This window comes from Diadema antillarum, unplaced genomic scaffold (genome assembly GCF_040938485.1).
Source record: "Diadema antillarum isolate AM-2024a unplaced genomic scaffold, OU_Dant_1.0 seq00000386_RagTag, whole genome shotgun sequence".
NCBI classification, from domain to species: Eukaryota; Metazoa; Echinodermata; class Echinoidea; order Diadematoida; family Diadematidae; genus Diadema; species Diadema antillarum.
The window spans coordinates 1,778,631-1,799,330 of NW_027271384.1; the positions used below are offsets into that span (position 1 = coordinate 1,778,631).

The 20,700-nt window shown below is 38.7% G+C and overlaps 1 protein-coding gene across 1 annotated transcript in view; it reads left to right on the forward strand.

The window, feature by feature from the left end:
- Nucleotides 1-430: 430 nt before the first annotated feature.
- The window catches only part of LOC139731905 (uncharacterized), a 60,962-nt gene continuing 40,692 nt past the window's right edge, over nucleotides 431-20,700 (forward strand). The window contains exons 1-3 of the mRNA XM_071642780.1: nucleotides 431-446; nucleotides 12,405-12,589; nucleotides 15,603-15,689. Coding sequence (XP_071498881.1) covers nucleotides 12,452-12,589; nucleotides 15,603-15,689 — 225 coding nt within the window. The 5' untranslated portion in view covers nucleotides 431-446; nucleotides 12,405-12,451. The remainder of the gene's footprint in view (nucleotides 447-12,404; nucleotides 12,590-15,602; nucleotides 15,690-20,700) is intronic.

Sequence of the window (20,700 nt, forward strand, 5' to 3'; positions counted from 1 at the left end):
CTGGGAACACCACACTCGTACACCACACTTCAGCTGCCCTCACTTCACAACGATACATGCACGAGACGCCGCGATGCACGAGAATACTAAATACATTTAAAGGGCCACGATTAGACCAAACGATTAATTACAGGGGCTTGCAATAATCTTCAAGGAGCTAAATCAAAATTAGGTTGGAAAAATTCATTTTAGTTATTTTGTGTTACTTAAAAATATTGATGGTTATTCAACTAGGGGATTTGCATTGTCTATATATAGCTAAGATGTATGAATAATATTATCCGAGAACTATAAAACCAGGGAGGTGGAATGTACCTCCCTGATAAAACTCCCTATTATCAAATTCATTTTCCCGGAAGTAATCGTCTGGCCGCCGCGAAATATTTTGACCTTTGTCACGTGACATAAGGCTTTGTGAACCATCGGATCTCAATTTCTTGAGAAAGGTAAGTGCGAATTTAGAGACTTTCTTGCGAAACCGGCAAAATATGTGTATTTCAGTGAATTTACTCCTTAGATATTGAGCGATCCACCATCTTGAATGATTTTTGATTCGCAAGGTAGGAGCCATATGGAATTTGGTTCCAAAATACGGTCATAAAAGAGATTTTCCGTGAGCCCTACATGTGATGTTTCTCACGTTGTTATTGTTCCTTCTGTGTGTTCGCATGCCGTACCGTGTGTGTGTGTACGTGTGTGTGTGATGGGCAATCCAATGATGTCACCCCGACGTCGCTTGCTTGCATGGCATGTTGCTGGCTACATGGATTCTACAGAAGCGTGGATGGGCGAATGCAAACGTATACCCGGGTATGCAAACTGTGGCTTCGAGCTTCGTGTGTCGTGCCACTTTAAACGGGTTCTCCTATTTAGATTTTTTTTTTTTTTTTTCACTGATGGAGACGGGCCGCCCCGCGGTGTCCTTATGACCAATGTCACTCATGTCCATGATCATAGAAGACGACTTACTAGTTACCTCTAGACGTCTATCTGGGAAACTGTTCATGAAGAGGGCTCTGGAGTCTGGCTCATGAGGATTCCTCCTCCTCGAGCATCATGCTCATGAGCATGGCCGGGGTGCTCATGAGACCCCCGGGCGAGATGCTCATGAGGTCACGTCCCCTGTTCACTTATCATCCATCTCGCATCTGACATCAATATATTGTCGCAAGTTCACTGTGATTTTTTTGTTACATAGACATGTTCACTCTCCATGATGAAAAGGAAAAAAAAATTCTGTCTGCGCTTTTTGACACAAAAAATCAAGTTTCAGTTAACCGATGTGTGCAGCCGCCCAACGAAACACAAGTGCCAGCGGGTTCATTCAATGCAGGGCTGCCACACCTATACACAGTGTTTGTAGTTCTCTGCCTGATCCGACTCGAAATTTTCTGTGTTTTTTTTTCTCACCTCTCGACCTACGTACATGTATGTAGCTCTCCGTGCATGAATCAGCAGATCAGCCCCATGAAAGCGAGTCTGACATCATTCTACAAATATTTGTAAAGAGAAAAAATCAGAACTAACCCGATCTTGTGCATGTATTCCAAATTAATACTAACGTTAAATTCTATTCGATATTCCACACTGATAGAGTAGTTGGGTACTCGAATTTGTCGGCAAACTAATCACTTTGTAGGTGTTATGGGTTCACTTTCTTTGTGAATGCCGCCATCCATCGGCTATGGGCACCTTTTGTGCAAGTTTCCTGCTGCAGACAGCACGCAAGCCATGCAAGCTGTGGGGTTTTCAGAGTGAGCTTGCGTACGCATGGTGTGAGATTTCTGTACATAGGACGGCTTATGCACTGTCTGCGCTGAATGCCACGGGATGCTTGCATGACAGGCGCCCAAAGGCTTGTGGATGGCAGAATTCATTAAGAAAGTGAACCTGTAATACCTGCAAAGTGATTAGCTTGCTGACAAATTTGGTACCAACCTACTGTATCGGTGTGGATGCACAAGATCAGCTCGGGTTAGTTCTGATGCTATTTTTTTGGAAAGACTTACATATGTACCCCCTGCTAAAATTGCGTGAAAAAAGCTCTAGGTTGACATTCTACAAAAGGGCGATAATTTTGATGGGGGTTAGGTGAAAAATGGGCGTGGTATTTTTTAGGGGGGTTATTTCTAGAAAAAAAAACATCAAAAAAGTGTTTTCTCTCCTCTCCCGACCCCTTCCTTCTCTCTCTCTCTCTTTCCCTTTCTCCTTCTTTTTGTCTCTCCTTTTGACGATCGCCATCTCAGAGGACTTCCTGCAATGTACCGTAAAGACAAACATGACATACAGTGCACTCCCGTTACAACGAACACGGTTATAACGAAGTAGAACTTATGGTCCCAAAAATTATCGCCGTTAAAGTCTATGGTGCTAAATTCTCTTGTAACGAACATGGTATAGTGAAATGTTCATTATAACAAAATCTTTTTGAGCGCCATGGACAAAAGCAAAAGAAATGTGCTCCATTATAAAGAAATGCGGATAGATTTAAAAAAAACATAGCGGAACAAGCATTTAAAGATTGTCTCTGCGTAGGCGAATGCTCCACCTCACTCTGCGTTTGTTCCCCGTGTTACGCATCGTTTTTGAGAGGAACCTTCATTACTATAATACGTTTATCTGGAATGAAATAAGGTGTGTTTTTCGAAGGTTTTTATTACGAAATACACAAATTCTGATATACCTAGATGTTCTTTTAAAAAGGGTTCCTTATTACGAACACTGGGGCGTTATTCTGAAGGTTCATTGTTAATTTTATAAGGTTCGTTAATCCGACAATAAAATAAGGTTCTTACCACAAAGGTTTGCCTATACCGAAAATGATAGGAATCTCCTGCTATTCAAAATGCTCGTTAATCGGAACATGGAAAAAAAAGTTTGTTCATTAATTCAAAACTGGAAAAGGCAAATTTAATGACAACCTTCGGAATTACAAACTTATAGTCTTCGGATAAACGAACCTTCGAAAAAGGAACCTTTGTCATTTTTGAATTGACAAACCTTCGGGATAACAAACCTTATTTCATTTTCGGATTAACGAACCTTCGGAATAGCGAACCTCTCTCCAGAATTAGCAAACCTTCGAAATAAAGGAGCTTATTCATTTTTTGGGATAAACAAACTTTTGGAAAACGAACCTTATATCTCTTCTGGATACAATAGTACGAACTTTTGGAATAACGAATCTTCAGATGAGTGAAGCTTCAGAATAACAAACCTCATTTAATTTTGGATTAAGGAACTATTGGAATAACAATCCTTTGGAATGGTGAACCTTCAGAATAAGGAGCCTTTGAGGTACTGAACCTTAGTTATAACAAACCTTTGAAATAACGAACTGTAACCAAATCCTAAACCACCATTTTCTATAGGGCCTACAAGTACATGTGTTTTGATACTAGGCATGACAGTACAAACAACTTTATGCTCTCTCTTAAATGTAACATTAAACGAAATAATAATATATAGCATTCCATTTGACATAACTTTCCAGTGTATGATGAATATACTTAATAAATAAAACACCTATGCGTAGTTGCGTGTTTTCATCATAATCTGTATTTGTTCGGTTATAACGAAATTTTGTCATAATGAAAGAAAACTGCCGGTCTCGAGGATTTCGTTATAACGGGAGTGCACTGTAATAGATAGAGGAAACATTTTGACATAGCATACTGTCGGGTCCGGGTCTCAAACTCACTATCATGAGTATCTGAGCCCAGTGCGCTCACGATCGTGCTGCATGATGAGTTGCAACAGAGGAAATTCATGAGAAATATACAATGTATCAACTGTACTATGCTCACCGTAGATGGCGCTATTTGCATACTTTCTTCCGAGTCGTCTGCCTTATATTGTTTGCATAATAGGTGCAGTCTCAGCAAATGAAAGGAGACCTCCAGATGATTTTAAGATTTTTACATTTGATCAACTATAAATTAGTTATAATAGGCATTTTCACATCAGCCCGATAAAAATCCAAGCTCGAGATATTTTTTAATTTCCCAAGTCAGAAAATAGCGCGCTATTTCGAAACATCGGGCTGATGTCAAAACGCCTACTGAGGACAGAGTTTCAGAATTTATGATAATTGGGATGCAGAATAATATTTTCAAAATTTATAACAAATTGCAATGAACAACGATGATGACATGGTGACAGGGTCGCCATAAGAATGCATGAGTTGGGGCACAACAAAAGAAGAAGGCATGCATAGATTATAAACAGGTGAACTTGCAAGCAAGCGGTATTGTAAGGGAATTACACTTCTACATTTCTGAAATATGTGAGCCTCCTATGTCATCATCCTTGTTCAGTATAATTTGTTCAAAGTTTTTCAAAGTACATGTATTGTTTCTCTGCTCAAGAACAACTATAAATCCCACAAATCTATTCATGTAGCTGTTGATTTATGTACTACATGATGTAAAATTATGATAATCGTTTGGAATGCCCCTTGAAGTTTCACCCCAGTACAGACCAACCTTTGACTTCTTCTAGTTTTGACTGTTTTTCAGGCAATTGAAGCATTATGTGCATAAAATCAAAACCATAGAAGGTTTATTAATTTATACATGTAGGTGGATAAGAGTCTAATGTCACAGGGAATCGCGTAACCCAGGGGTGCGCGTCACCCTAGGACACCGGGGTGCGCGTCACCCTAGGACACTGGGGTGTGCTTCACCCTAGGATACCGGGGTCTGTGTCACCCTTGGACATCAGGGTCAATGTTACCCTAACACTAACCCTGACCCTAACCCTATAAGTAGGACACCGGGTCCGCGTCACCCTAGGACATCGGGGTCCGCGTAACCCTAGGACACCGGGTCTGCGTAACCCTAGGACTGCAGGATCAACGTTACACTAACACTGACCCTAACCCTAATCATAAGCTGTAACGTTAATATAACCATCAAAATAGAATTTTTACTTTCTGACCGTAAACCTGTACAAATATCTTGACTACTGGCATTCTTCGTGTTGATTTGCATTTTGGTCACGGCCGAGTTGTCTAATAATTGCTGCGAGTTAAAAGTGCAAGTTACCTTCAACAACAAAGTATGGTGTCCATCCATTGCATCAGGTCTTTGAACTGTACATTTCACTAGCAGTAAGAATCTATTTCTTTCATTGCCTGTTGGTACAGAGAACAATATATATAATTGATATACAGATTATGTAGTTTAGCAGGATTTGCGTGCATTAGCATGCGGAGTTGATCAGAAATCCAATCTCTTGAAGAGATGTAAACACTGATTTGATGAGCTTCAGACTTTTTTTGTGTGTGAGACTTCTTGTGTGTTCCAGCAGTAGAGATACAATACAACTCTATGCTTTACTACAATGTGCAATGTATTCAGTGATGAAAAGAGGACCTCACAGTTTTAGAGTGATTGTTAGTGACTGAGGTATTAAAATCCTTCCTGCTGTCCCACCAATGGAGAATATTGCTTGTGAAATGGAATATTGTTTGACAAGTTTTTTTAAAGTAAGTTTTTCTTTTTCTTTTTTAATGTGACATAGAACTTGTGTGTACTGATGTACACTTCTTAAAGTGCATACTTCTAATACTTGAGTGTGCACATGTTAGTATTAATGTTGCATTACTATGACTGCCATTAGTAGAATGTCTTTCCATACAAAGTTAGTGAATATTGAACCGGTACAGTATGTTCAGCTGACACTATGTTTTGATTGTCACTGGCCACCATTTTTGCATCATATGAAACACTCAAAATGAACCTTCATATCGTAAGAAAAATCGATTGCACTGAAATTTTCATTTTAATAACAAACTACTGTGTGTTTTCTAGTGAGTTTTCTGGAATAATTTACACCCAGTGAAGCGTGACAGCCTGTAGAACCGTGTTGTTTTTATGCCTCTGCCACGAAGTGGTGCCAGAGGCATTATTTCCCGATGTTTTGTAAGACATCCTTAAAGTCGTAATCGTCAATTGTGATTACAGAGCCCAACAGGGATACATTTTGTACAAAGTGTCTTTCACAGCCTGCTCTTGTCCTTGTGGGAGAAAGATATTCCTGTAATTTTTGGCATTAACTGAAAATGATAAAAGGGAGAATTCATCGTGACAAGAGGCTGTGCTGTGGAGAAAGGTCGGGAGACAAGCAGTTGTGAGCAGGATCAGACGGTACAATTCATGCAACGTGATACATACATGTCACAAGTGATGCTACATTTTCATTAGATATTCTCTGACGCGTTACTTTCTGTCGTACACAACTGTAGACACGCTGCATTGCAAAGTGTTTGTAAAATTTGTGCATTCACCGTAGCTCCTGCTCCAAAGTGACAAGCAGCATGTGATACAAGTGTATGAATGCATGCTGAGTGCATTATTCATTGCTTTTTGTTACAGCCTGCCATTTCAGTTTGGTGGTATTATGTTTCTTATCTACAGGGCTGTAGGTTACCTATTGCAGGGCTCGACACTAACTTTTTTGTTTGGTGGCCCGATGGGGCCACCAAAATCCTCAATTTCAAATTTTTGGTGGCCCGAAAGAAAAAACCATTAAAAAACATTAAAAGTCCTGTTTTTTTTAATGAGTCAAATATCTAAGTTTTATCCAGTCATAGTAAGAATTGGAAGTTGGACATACATCTACTCATAAATAAACCTCAACAAACTCGCAACACCCACTCTCAGGCACTCATTCAGTCCTTTTCATCCATCCTTTAAACAAATATAACTGCTAATTTCCGGCGCAAAAAGTTACGAATTAATTGACATACTTTTCAAAAAATTTTGGTGGCCCGAGGCGGGCCACCAAATTTGCCCTTTTTAAAAATTTGATGGCCCGACTTTCAATTTTGGTGGCCCGGGGCCACCGGGCCACCGTTAGTGTCGAGCCCTGCCTATTGTATGGCATGGTATTTTAGGGTAGTTAAAATGGTACATGACTTGTGCAGGAGTTGAAGTGAATCTTATCTTTGATATCTATTTCTTTTCGTAATATAAAAGTGTTAGAAAAACCTGTCCCCAAACCAAAGGGAAAGGCATTAACCTCAATATCAGACGTATAAACACAGTATGTCACAAGAAGTTTTGTTTTGACTGCTTCCTCACGTGCTCAAATAATGCAACCATACATTTAAAAAAAAAATCATTATTATCAGATGTATGAACCACAATACTAGGACACGGAGTCAATAGTGTACATCGTGCTAAGATTTATGAGTCTTGTTTTTTTTTAAGATACAGTATATTGTGTACAAGTTACATGTAGTGTGAATACCTTCTACAAATTTGCGTAAGTTTTTAATTCCCTCCCAATTGTCTATCAAACATCAAAGTGAGGACCAGCCAGAAATGCAACACATCTTGGTATTATTGCCATCTAATTCTCTAGGGGCCCTCTGATCATGGATATATGTTTTTCAATCTCGTAATATAAACATCATGATAAAGAAAAAAAAAATGAGTCAACTGTCGGCTTCTGTGTTGACTCTTGTGTACTTAGCCAATATTATTGTACATTCTATCCAAGTGAGTTGTGTTTGGTTATTTTTTTTTATAAATTGCACCTTTCATTTTTCACACTACTCATGGCATATGAATGACCAGCATCAGCCGTATCACATCCCTGTATTATACAACCTTGTATTGATGTCTGCTGTCTTGGGGCTCACTGCTACAGAGCATGATATTCGTTCATGACTGTAAAACGAGGAATGTTTGTGTACATTTTAATTTTGCAAATTTTGCAAGAGCCAAGATTCGCGAAATTAAAATGCATATGAAAGTTCTTGTCTACACTTCACGCATTGAGTGTTAGAGGCAACTCGCGAAAATTTCATGCTGCGAAAAAGGCCGTCGGCTCCAATTGGAGAAAATTTCATGCCGCAAAAATATTGTTTGACAGTATGTTGTGGCCTGGGTATTTTTACAAATGTGTCATGAAAGTGAAGAGGGAGACCTGTAGACGAGTGAAGAGTTGTTTCATTGAACATTGTCTGTAGTAATCAGCATCTAGCCGGCTGCAATGCCTCTATTAAAAATGCCTTTCTGTGAAATTGTCTCTCGAGAGAAGACCAGTGTACTTTCTGTCAAATCATGTGGCGCAAGCCTACAAGACGCAGACACTATGCTTGTTTAGATGTAGGCAGCCTTGAGATTGCTTTCTTCACATTGTGCCTGCCCACTTGCGTGATGTGTAAGGCAAAGCTGCCAGACACTTGCACAAATTTGGTTTCCACACTGCCCCGCATAATGGCTTGCCAGTGTGTGCCATTTAGTGGCACGTTGTCCGTTTTTGGTCAAGTCTAATCTACGAGTAGTTCGTGAAATGCGTAATCTCCAGGACATGCATTGACACTTCATGCTCATGTCATACTTTATACATTGTTCATGCATTGATATTCAATGCGGCAGCATGCATGTACTTGCATATCTTGTCTGGGGCGACAAGACCTTGTATCAACAAAATGTCAAATGTTCAGGAGAGCGAAAAAAAAAAAAAAAAATACATGTAGCAGCCAAAGCACTATGTCAAATGGGAAAACCTTTCCTTTGACATGCCGTGGTGGCTTCATTTTTGGGGTAGGACAACTAGGATTTGGGCAGGACATCACTTAACAGACTATCTGACCATTAATCCAAAAAAGTCATTTTCACCCAAATTTGAGATACAAGGTCTTGTCACCCTGGCAACGATATGTCACTTTTTTTTTTCTTCTTCTGTTCATGAGACTGGATTATGTACGTATGTGCTTCATGCTGCTGAGCATATGACACACGCTTGAACGGTAGTTTGTGCGTATGTTGCACATAGTTTACAAAGGGTCAATAAAAGTTGCTAAAAAATTTAGCTGTGCCAAAATTTGAACATGTTTAGAATGTTATCATGCATTTCATGCCCTTACCAGCATCCTTCCGTACGTTGCCAGGAACGTTTCCCGCATTTTGGCACTTTGTACGTTCCGGTGGGCAAACCGTGAACAAACCTAAGTGCATGCAGGTTTCGGGGTGGCTCTTCTCTCCAAATTGGTCCAAAAGCTGAATGATTTAGAAGAAATGGAGTCAAACTTTGTTGCATTTCCAAATCAATGAAGACAACATGGTATGCTCTAGCTGTGTGTTTGCTTATTCATCACATCATTAAATCAGCTGAACTCGAGAATCACAAGAGCTTTAACAGTGTACAAAGTGTAAAGAGCTGCATGTCAAGGCCTGTGTATGCCATTCTAGTTTTAACCCTGTGTGTGCTTTAAGTGCAGACAGAAAACATGTTTTGTTTTGTTTTTGTTTTCTTCTCTCTGACAAAAGTAGGAAAATTAAAAAAAAAATGATGTTCTACACATTTTCAGAAGATAACTCTATCAATCATGACTGTAAAATTGAATAAAATATCCTTACAATGTACCAAGTAAGTGTCCTACATGTATCAACTTGCTCTCAAATCATTACATTTCTTTTTTGTGACAATTCAAGAAGATATGCATTTCAAGTACTGGGTACAATATAGTGTACATGTACAGGCATCATGATATATCCAATTATTGTAGAGTTATGATTTGATAGTGAGTACTGTGGAATGCAAGTTACAGATGCTTATGCATTGACCCCGTAATATTTAGTTTTTGTATTTTGTAAATCAGCTTGCAGAGTCTTCAGAGATAATTAAGTAATTTGCTTTTCTTTTTCCTTTGAAATAAAGAGTGTGATTTTCCATGAATAGTAGGGTATGCCTTCTTGGCAAAGACATTGAAAACAAATGCTGGAGGGTACCTGTGAATTGATTGGCACGGCTTATTGTTGGTCCGCATCAAGGAAGCCCTGCTCAAACGGGAAGAATGCTTTATCTCCTGAATCGTATAGATCAAAGAAGGCCAAATGTATGACACAGCTCCACAAATAAATGTGGCTGTCAGGGTAAACAAACCTAACAAGAAAGACAGTCAGCCAAGTTTACCATCTACATGTAGCTCTGCCATGGTACTGTCTTACATTGTTGATCCCTTATCAATCAGCCACACTTACTCATGTTGTACCATTCATTTCTCTTGATAGGTCGAGTTGGCAAGTCCACATTGCTTCAGTAAATAGCAATATATTGACATGAATGATTGTGTAGCATTTTTGCTGCGTGACAAGACTTTACTGTAACTATTTTAAAAACACCCCCCCCTTCCTTTTTATCCGACCTGCCATGCAGAAAACTAGAGGTACATGGCATACATTAAAGAAATTGTAATTTGCATTTCCTATACATTTTGTATGGGCAGTACACTCAAAAGCACTCATTTCGATTGGAGTATGCTGAAATAATGCATAATTTTTCATGTTGTGTACCCTGTGATGATGACATAATATATCATTTATTACGAAAGATATGATATTTGGCTTTTCAGGATGCATCAAATACCCTACTCCTCTACTGCTCAGTTTAAAAAGAGCTTTCTTGTAGTTTGTTTCATACCTTGTGGGTGGTAAGGATTTATTTTCAGTGCTGTTTTTAGCCATGTGAACCATCATGTATGTCTATAGGTTAATATGCCTTTAATATGCTTTAGCTATGAATGTTTCATGAAAGATTCTTGGTTTAACATGGAAATGGGCTTTGAACCCATTTTGTGAAGGGTCTGCAGCTGTTAAATTGTCAATATTAGATAATTATGCTTTCTGTCATGGGAAATTGTAAAGGCTTCATACTGTACATGTAATGGCAGGTCCCTTAGTTACCACATGCCCTAGTACACATATTTTATGTAACCACGGTTTGACAGAATAACAAAACCAATGAATTATCTTCATTCAAAGATGTTTTAATCTACTCATTTGATGATAAAATTAAGTTGCCCTTTAATATGCTTAGATGGAACTTGATAACTATGTAATGCTTCTAGATATTGCTCAACAGGGGGCTAATCAATTTTATATTATCAGATATCTGAATTGATTACCTCCAAAATGTTTGTAGCTACCCTGATCCACTGTAAATTTTTCAGTGCAAAAGACCATGTATCCATGTTTGTGAACACCCGCTATTGCCTCTGTGTGGAGCATTCAGTGTGCATTCTTGACTGTACATGTACTGTTCATGTACATGCATCCTTGAATGCACACGGCATTGTGAGTGCACCTATTGATGCGACACAAGGGCCTCCAACGTAACATGCATTTCCCGAAGAAGGTCAAGTTGAATGGTGGCATTCCATCATTGGCACACATCACTGTGACGTAACTCCATGCATACAAAGTATACATCAACTGCACCGGACACATAGGGTGTAATGCAAGAGAGCATTTCCCACCGGTCCTAAACCTCACGGCATCACCCCCCCCCCCCCCCCCCCCCCAATACACCAGCTCACGACCCTCTTTACTTTGCATCTCCCCAAGATAATATCAATACCGTAGCCTCTGGTGAACTTGGGGTTCATGGAAGGGTGGTTGGCCTTCACCACATGACAGAGGCACGGTCCCTTAAGAGCTGTTCACTGCCGGGTGATGCTCTTGACAGGAAGAATATCTCTTTGATTGTTAGGGTGTTGCCTCTGGGATAGTTCTTGACCATATACCCATTTTTATGCAACTGATATTGAAAGGTACATATTGGCTCTTTTCTACCTCCCCCCCCCCCCATAGTGTGTGTTTTCTGTAGGCACAAACCAGCATCAACTGCTCACTTACGCCATTATGACTGATGACAATTTGTGTGTTCTGAGTGTCCATAGATATATTCACATATGATTATGTGTGATGGGAAATGTGTTATGTGTGTATGCGCTGTTTTTGTAAAGGTCTGTGTACAAATGTATCATAATTTTTTATGGGTATTTGTTACTGTAAAACACAATATTTTCGTGGCATGAAATTTTAGCGAATTGGGACGGCCGTTTTCACGGCATGAAATATTCGCGAGTTGCCTCTTACATTCAATGCATATAGTGTAGACAAAAACTTTCGTGTGCATTTTAATATCGCAAATCTTGGCTCTCGTGAAATTTGCAAAATTAAAATGCATGCGAACATTCCTCGTTTTACAGTAATCTCATATGTTGGTATGATGAAACCATAATGGGGTAAACACGTTTGTATGGGCAAGGGCAGTGTTGGCTTCGTTCTGCTCATTGTATCAATAACTAACCCAGTTTCTATTTTATATGAAGGTAGTGTATTATGAAAACTTTTGCCTGGAATTTCCCCCCTTAAGAAATGGAATGCTAAGTATGTCATTAGCAGATGGTCAAAGCATTCTGAATGAAGTATTTCCCCTTGTGCTTACCCTCCTGGAAACATGTAGCGCCTGCCTTGCCATAAAGGAAATATGAACACATTCAGAAGTTGAAGATCGCTGTCATTCAGCATGTGACTCCATGGGAACAATATACCCATGTCAATCTCTCTGTTTTTTTCTCTTTCTGAATCTCTTCCCCTCTGCAGACTAATATTAAGCTATTTGTATATACCTGCTTTGTATATACCTGTATATGATGTCCTCGATGGGCTCTACACGGGGCAACACACGGTCGGGTGGACGAGGCGACAAGTCCTCCCAGAAGTCCTCTTCACAGACTGTCACAGCCAAATCCACACCCACAGAGCCACAGCAACCTGTTGGCAAAAAGGTGAGACTTGCATTCAGATACAAGGTGTGCAAAATCCACAGAAGGTTGATGTTTTTCTGTTAATGTTGTCACTCCATATTTTGCAATCACTTCCAGTATTCTTCCGACACTCACCTCATATTCATAATCATGCTTGATATTTTGTATTGGAACACTGAAGAAGGTGCAACATATTTTCAATCCCTAGATTTACAAACTCTGATTCTTTTTGTCCCCGCCGAACAAGTTCGAGCAGGGGACTATGAAACGGGCTCCGTACGTGTGTGTGTCCGTGTGTCCGTCCATCCGTGTGTCCGTCCGTCCGTGTGTCCGTGTGTGCATCCGTGTGTGATCAAAATCTTCAATTTGCTACTTCTCTGTCATTTATGAGCCAATTTTGATTCTGTTTGCTTTATATGATAGCACTACATGGGAGCTTTGAAACTTCTACACAGAATTTCAGTCGTGACCTTTGACCTTGACCTTTGACCTATATTGTACATTTTGCTACAAAATGCTACTCCTTCGCCATTTCTAACCCGATTTCGATTCCGTTTGCTTTATGTGATGGCATTAGGTGAGGGCTTCAAAACTTCTACACAGAATTTTGACCTTTGCCTTCTTTGACCTTTGACCTTGATTTTTGACCTATATTGTACATTTTGCTACAAAAGGCTACTTCTTCACCATTTCTAACCCGATTTCGATTCCGTTTGCTTTATGTGATGGCACTAGGTAAGGGCTTCAAAACTTCTACACAGAATTTTGACCTTTGCCTTCTTTGACCTTTGACCTTGATTTTTGACCTATATTGTACATTTTGCTACAAAATGCTACTCCTTCGCCATTTCTAACCCGATTTCGATTCCGTTTGCTTTATGTGATGGCACTAGGTGAGGGCTTCAAAAGTTCTACACAGAATTTTGACCTTTGCCTTCTTTGACCTTTGACCTTGATTTTTGACCTGTATTGTACATTGGCTACAAAATGCTACTCCTTCGCCATTTCTAACCCGATTTCGATTCCGTTTGCTTTATGTGATCGCACTAGGTGAGGGCTTCAAAACTTTACACAGAATTTTGACCTTTGCCTTCTTTGACCTTTGACCTTGATTTTTGACCTGTATTGTACATTGGCTATAAAATGCTACTCCTTCGCCATTTCTAACCCGATTTCGATTCCATTTGCTTTATGTGATGGCACTAGGTGAAGTCTTCAAAACTTCTACACAGAATTTTGACCTTTGCCTTCTTTGACCTTTGACCTTGATTTTTGACCTGTATTGTACATTGGCTACAAAATGCTACTCCTTCGCCATTTCTAACCCGATTTCGATTCCGTTTGCTTTATGTGATCGCACTAGGTGAGGGCTTCAAAACTTTACACAGAATTTTGACCTTTGCCTTCTTTGACCTTTGACCTTGATTTTTGACCTGTATTGTACATTGGCTATAAAATGCTACTCCTTCGCCATTTCTAACCCGATTTCGATTCCATTTGCTTTATGTGATGGCACTAGGTGAGGTCTTCAAAACTTTTACACAGAATTTTGACCTTTGACTTCTTTGACCTTTGACCTTGATTTTTGACCTATATTGCACATTTTGCTACAAAATGCTACTTCCGGCGGGGACATATATTACGCACCGCGTAATTTCTACTTTTCCTTGTTTTTTCTATATTTACATAACTTGGGCTTTGGTTTTCCTTAATAACTGTGCATTCATATTATCATAATGCCAATTTCATTACTGATGTAACAGGTTTTGCACTGAGATTTGATAGTTTCCCATATGAAAGCAATGTTGAATCAATGGGTAAACTATTACTGTGAACCCAGGTGGAATTTCATTACACATTACCACATGTTAAATCATGAATGCATTTGTCCGTTTCTGCTCTAGATGGTAGTGATATTTTGCCAGTGAAATTTAAGCACACATTCCTAAGAATCATTGTAGTTGTATTCATTTCATTCCTGCTAATGGCATGAAATTGTATGTTTATCATTACTGGTATTTGTATGATTTTGGGTGCAGATGAATGTATACATTGTTGGAACTTCCATCAGTTAGGTTTTTATTCTATAAGATTTCCTAGCATTTGATAAGATATTCTCATTATGTAACATTGTCTTTATACATTTTGTATGTTGTTACCATCATTATTATTACCATGAAGAATACCTGCATTACCACAACATCATTGAGAATCCTTGAGAATTTGTGTTTTCAAATATTTAGAGCCTACTTTTTAAGGGTTCTATTAAAAATTGTCACATCATGATTAGAATTTTGTATGAATTGAAAAAAAAACAAACATGTTTTCTTTCAATTCAGAGAATTGCCACAACATACTTAAATCATACACTTCTGGTAGGGCTATCTTGATGTAGCATATTAATTTGCATTCTCTATTACATAACTTTGGGGATGGTTATTGCCTTGCTGCTTTCTACCATGTAATCAGGTCAAGCGTAAAGCATGTGTTTATTGGGGCTATAAATTATTCATATTGCATGCTGACTTGGTCTAATAAAAACTCATTTCAGGGCAAAATCGGTTGAAGTGATGTGACAACTTCCCTTCAAATGAGCTTAATAAATGAGCTTGTGATATTTGGGTTTTTTTTACTGAAATAAGAGTAAGATTCATGTTAGATGAAGCAAAAATTATAATGGCATGATATGTAAAGCTCACTGAGCCATCCCATCTCATTGTGAGGTTCACTTCTACAAGTAACACTTGTACATACATCTCAAGCAGAATAGTATGCCCTGATTCAAATGCTCAACATGATTATGAGATACGTGGTATTTTATTTTCTGCTCTGTGTATGCAAGTAGGATTCATAGTTCTTGCTGGTAAGTAAACTTCGAAGATTGTAGCATTGCTTGCTCAGACACTCGGGAACTTCAAGAGCTCCAAACTGTTGCTTACGGCTCACTCTGATAGGGTCATTACTTTCTTTAAAAGAAATAGCTTTAACTTGTTGTAGAAGTCTAAAAGGTTTAAGTGTGATCACCTCTTTGCAGGCAACCCAAGAGCAGATGCGAATCGCCCAGATCATTGCTGACCCCAACACAGTAGACAATGAGGTGATGACAGAGAAGGTAGAACAGGTGAGTTCCTCATTGTGTGTACACATGTACCTATGCCTGGTAGGCTCAACTACATGTGAACATTTCTAGTTTAATAGCATTGTGCCTTTGGACAATCGTGCTGTTGTTGCTGATGAAGGTGTTCATGTAGCAACATGCTTGTAATGTAAGCAGAAGAGCGTGAAATTATCAAGCGTAAATGGCTGTCACGGTAGAAGCCTACCTAATGCATACAAAGTACAAAAAAAGTAAGTCAGTCCAACACTATATTTTGTAGTTTGCTCAGGGCATAATGGCTAGCTAACACCATAAATGTGACATAATTGTCGTGGTTATCTCATTGTGTTGTTGTTGTTTGTTCACACGTACTTCGAAACATACAAACACAAATGCTTGCAAAGATACATTGTATACATGATCACTAGGGTGTACACCTTGTAGCAGGATGTTCAAAGTCTTAGTATCCATGATCTCTGGTGCAGTGGCAGCATTTCTTTGAGGTTAACCATAAAGCAAAAAAAAAAAAGAAAAAAAGAAAAAGGATAAACAAATTAAATGTGACATTCGTCAACTCAGCAGGAAACCATTTTGAGGTGTCTGTGCTGTTAGTTTACGCCGTCAAAATGGAAAAACACTCCCCGTTCAGGCATGTTATGTGGAAATCTAAATGATTTATTTGCTCCCAAACAGAAGTTTGTTGACCCAAACAAGGAAGTTTACTTACCCAAACAAAAACGTGGTGAAGTCAGTCTATCATGTCAACCAACGACTCTCATTCTGCATATTATTTCTGGATTCAATTGAATTCATGAATTTTCATCAGTACTGTGACTGTCTTTCTGTCCCAAATCCCAACTTCATGCAATTCATCATGCATGTTTCATTTCACAATAGCCGTAGTTCTGGGAAAGATAGCTTTTCTTTCATCCATCATATGTAGGCTCAACAACTTTGATGCGCTGTGAGTGATAAATCTCTGTCAAAACAGCTCCACAGGACTATTTGATCGTATCATATTACTTTGCAAAAACAAGGGAGAACATGCTTACACTGTTGGTGTTATGTGAATTCAGAGGCATGCATGACTTCTTTTGTTTTTTGTAGTTGTCAGAATTGTGTTTCATTTTCAAAGACTGCATCAACTGTATTGAAGAACGGTCATACAGATGATTGAGAGCGAGATGTTGATGCCATGTAGATCATCAGATTTGGTTGTTTGCTCCTCAAGTGGATTTGGCGTCCGTTATTTTGCCGCCCTTGGCGAAGCAACAAGTGATTCAGTATCACCCGATATGAGAAAATGTTACATTGTGATTACATGTTTACAGAAGATAGACTCTCTATCTACATTTGTATCATCCATGTAGGGTAACTCCACCCCCCCCCCCCCCACGGACTTCCATGATCTCAGATGGACACTACACAGACATGTGCTACAAAACATTGTTATCAGCAAATGCCAATTATGCCATACTTGCGTTTCGTACTTTTGTGATAATGATCTAGGTTAGTAATTCTATGGTAACAAACATGCAAATTTGATTTTAGTCGAATGCTTCAATGCAATGTAAATTTTTGTACGTAAGGTAACCCCCCCCCCCCCAAAAAAAAAAAAAAAAAAAAAAAGAAGAAGAAGAAGAAGAAAAGTTTTAAAAAAAGTTGGCACAACCAGATGAATATGAAATGTTACAACAAAGTTTGCTGTCATTGCTGTCAACAGCAACAGAAACCTTACTGCAAGTGAGTTATTTTTGCCCGTCCCTGATTGGGCAAAGAATAGAGAAATGTTCCTGGCAAAATTTTGATTACCAAGAATCATCTGTCTCTGAACATTTGTGTGAGTTTAAAATAACTTGCTGAAGTTAACGATGATGCAACTCCTTTTCAAAGCCATGACAATTTCATCAAATATGAGATATTCAGTCATGCTGTGTAAGGCCCTATAGGTCATTTAACCCCTTTATTGGCATCCTTCTCAACTAATAGAATAATCCAAGGAATCATTGTTGTAAACATGGCATTTTAATGATTATTCTCAATACAGAATTAGTTGATGATCGTGAGTTGAATGCTTGTAGACAAGCCTAACATCCTCTCATGTATTATAAAATGTAGTCCGTTGATTTCGTTTGATGTACAAAGGGGTTTTGTGCCTTCAATTTATAGTATGCATGTCATGCAACATTCAAAAATGGGATTCTAGTGCGCATGATGTTTAAACGGTTTGCATTCATATTTCATTGAGCTGTGCACAATTATTTTTCATCTCTCATACTGTTTTGACTTTTAATTCACTTAATTAGCATGAACTATTTGAAGGAAAGAAATCTTCATTAGTCCATTTGCAGACCAAAGAACCAATTCTTTTTCTCATCCATTCATGTTATTTGCAAGAATGGCAGTAGGTGAAATATTGTAGACAGACTCACATGGTTGGTAGCCCTGGTCTTGACAAATTACATATCAACACATGCAGGAGATTTCTTGAAATATTATAAAGACTTCCCAGATTCTTTTCAAGTTGCACAAATGTCACAAACAATGGCAAGGGGTTGCGCCTTGCTGCGTGCTTTTCCCATGCATTGAGGGGGTAAAGAACCAGATCACTTCTGAATGGCAGAGCTTACACTTTGCTCCGACGGCATCCATTCTTCTTCCCGCATAAACACTCACACCTCGCCCTGAATGTGTGGTGGAAATGAATACCCTTGCATTGTTGCAGTGTGGTGTATTTTTTTTGCAGCATAATGCGACATGGTGTGGGATGTGAACAAGTATAAGGCCTGTGCAACAGTTCTGTGACATTATCCATGGAAACATGAGGTGTCGGATGTGCAAGACAAGTATGCATGACCTGTAAATGACCCAGGGTCTCGACTGGTCAAACATTTGATTTCACATGCCAGATACTAGTGGTAAGATGATTTTTTTTTTTTTTTTTTTGTATTCCATACAAGCTTAGCATACCCACACCACCTGCTGTAGTGCAATATCTGTGTACAAATCATGCATTACCCCCACTAACCATTTATTTAGGAATAAACATGAAAATATTTGCCACCTGCAGATCAATAGCATCATTCCATCAAATAGCCATAAATCTGTCAAGATTTTGAAAAAAATACACATTTTCTATTAAATGTAAAAAGAGATATGCTAGGGGTGTAGACACAAAAAATATGAAAGCACTTTCAGTTTTAAGGGGAAAAATGACTCACTGAAAAAGGTTTTAAAAACCTTACAAATGTTATATTCATTGGTTCTTCATATTCATTAACCCTAAACTGTAGCTGAGGGTCATATAGATTGTGTTTGTCATTTTTTGAAGGGATGCTTTGCCCTTGAGACAAAACATGGTGCCATTAGTGAATTTTCACATCATGACAAATTCTACTGAGACTTATGGATTATAAACTCTTTTTGATACAGAGTAAAATAAAAAAATACTAAACAGTACAATACATGGAGTGATAGCTAGGCCAACTAGTTGCCATGACAGGGGAATACCGTACTTCGTATTGATGCAGTCCTCATCAAAGCAATTTGACAAGAACCAATTTCTGGTGTAGAGTTCTGGCTCACTGCACGGCACGAAAAGGTTGAAAGCAATTAGTGAAATTGACATCTTGCTCTTCTCAACAATCAAAGTGTATTTTTACCCCCGACATTTTAACAGTAGGTTTCTTAACTATAGTGTAGCATGATACATGTATGTCACATGTAAAATCACACTTGCTATGAATACACAACATGAATAAAGCCATGAGGTTACTGTTTACGCCATATATTTAGCGAGTCTAAATTTTCGTGAATCGGGACTTCCTGATGATTTTGCGAGTGGTTAAATTCACGATCATGGAGCATACTGTACTGAACAGAGATTATGTGTACGTCACATCTCATATCGGGATCAGAGTCATTATTTTTGTGTGTCTTTAATTTCGCGAATAGTACCTGGCTCTTGAAATTCGCGAAAATAAAAACCTCATGAAATATTCTGCGTATACATTGTATACTATCCTGGTTCTTCAGGCCGGGAATTTAGGACTAGCTTTGAAAGAAAAAACAAACAGCATGGCAATACTGATATTTGGTATTGCATCAGCATTATGCTCTTTATTCACCATTCTAACCTATGCGAAAACACCTTTTTATCAGTGATGCAACCTTTGCTCTAAAAGCTTATGGAGAGATATAAGTGCAATGTAGACTGTGAATGCAACCAAATGTGTTTGGGGGAGGGAGGGGAGGGGGAGATACAGCAGGATTTAAATGTGTGCATATGGTAGTCGAACAACTGTTGTAACAAAATTTTAAACAGACCTAGTCATATCCCTGAGGTAAAACACATGTTAATTTTTGTCTTACATATGTACAGTTGTTCATTTAATTTTAGTATATAGGCACAGAAAAAACAAAAGTGCCAGCACTATTAAAATTGTTAGATAATGGCTGACAGATACATGTACCAGTGAATATGTATACTACCACTAATGGAAAGAACTGGTACTGTATTAGTTGCTAGCACTAAGCCATAAAACAAAATGTGACAACCCTTCATCTTATTGTGAGTGGTTGGATTATTGGATACAATGTAAGTGATGAACATGATTATGCCAGGACATACACCTAGTGACACAGAATTCATGTCATGTTGTCAATTGTGTAATTATGTATCACCTGATCTCCCCCCTCCCTCCATTAACACTGCTCTTTGATGTCAGAGCCCACCCCATTCTGCAGGTGTTGAATGCTTGATCAGCCCCACTTTAGGTTCTTGCCTAAGCTTGAGATACATTTGTAGCTTAAAGGCCTGTAATTGCATCACCCCATCTTCTGTGAGCTTGTCTGTTTGAGAGTGAGGTTCTGAAAATTGGTGTACTTTTACTCTCGGGAGATTCTATTGTGCTTTGCATGGAGATCAGAACAAACTTCTGAAGTACAAGTTTGAGTGTGAAAGCTTCTGCCTCATCTCTGACGCAGTCAATATTGTTCACAGAAGACATGCATGCATGATATTCAAGGATTCGAG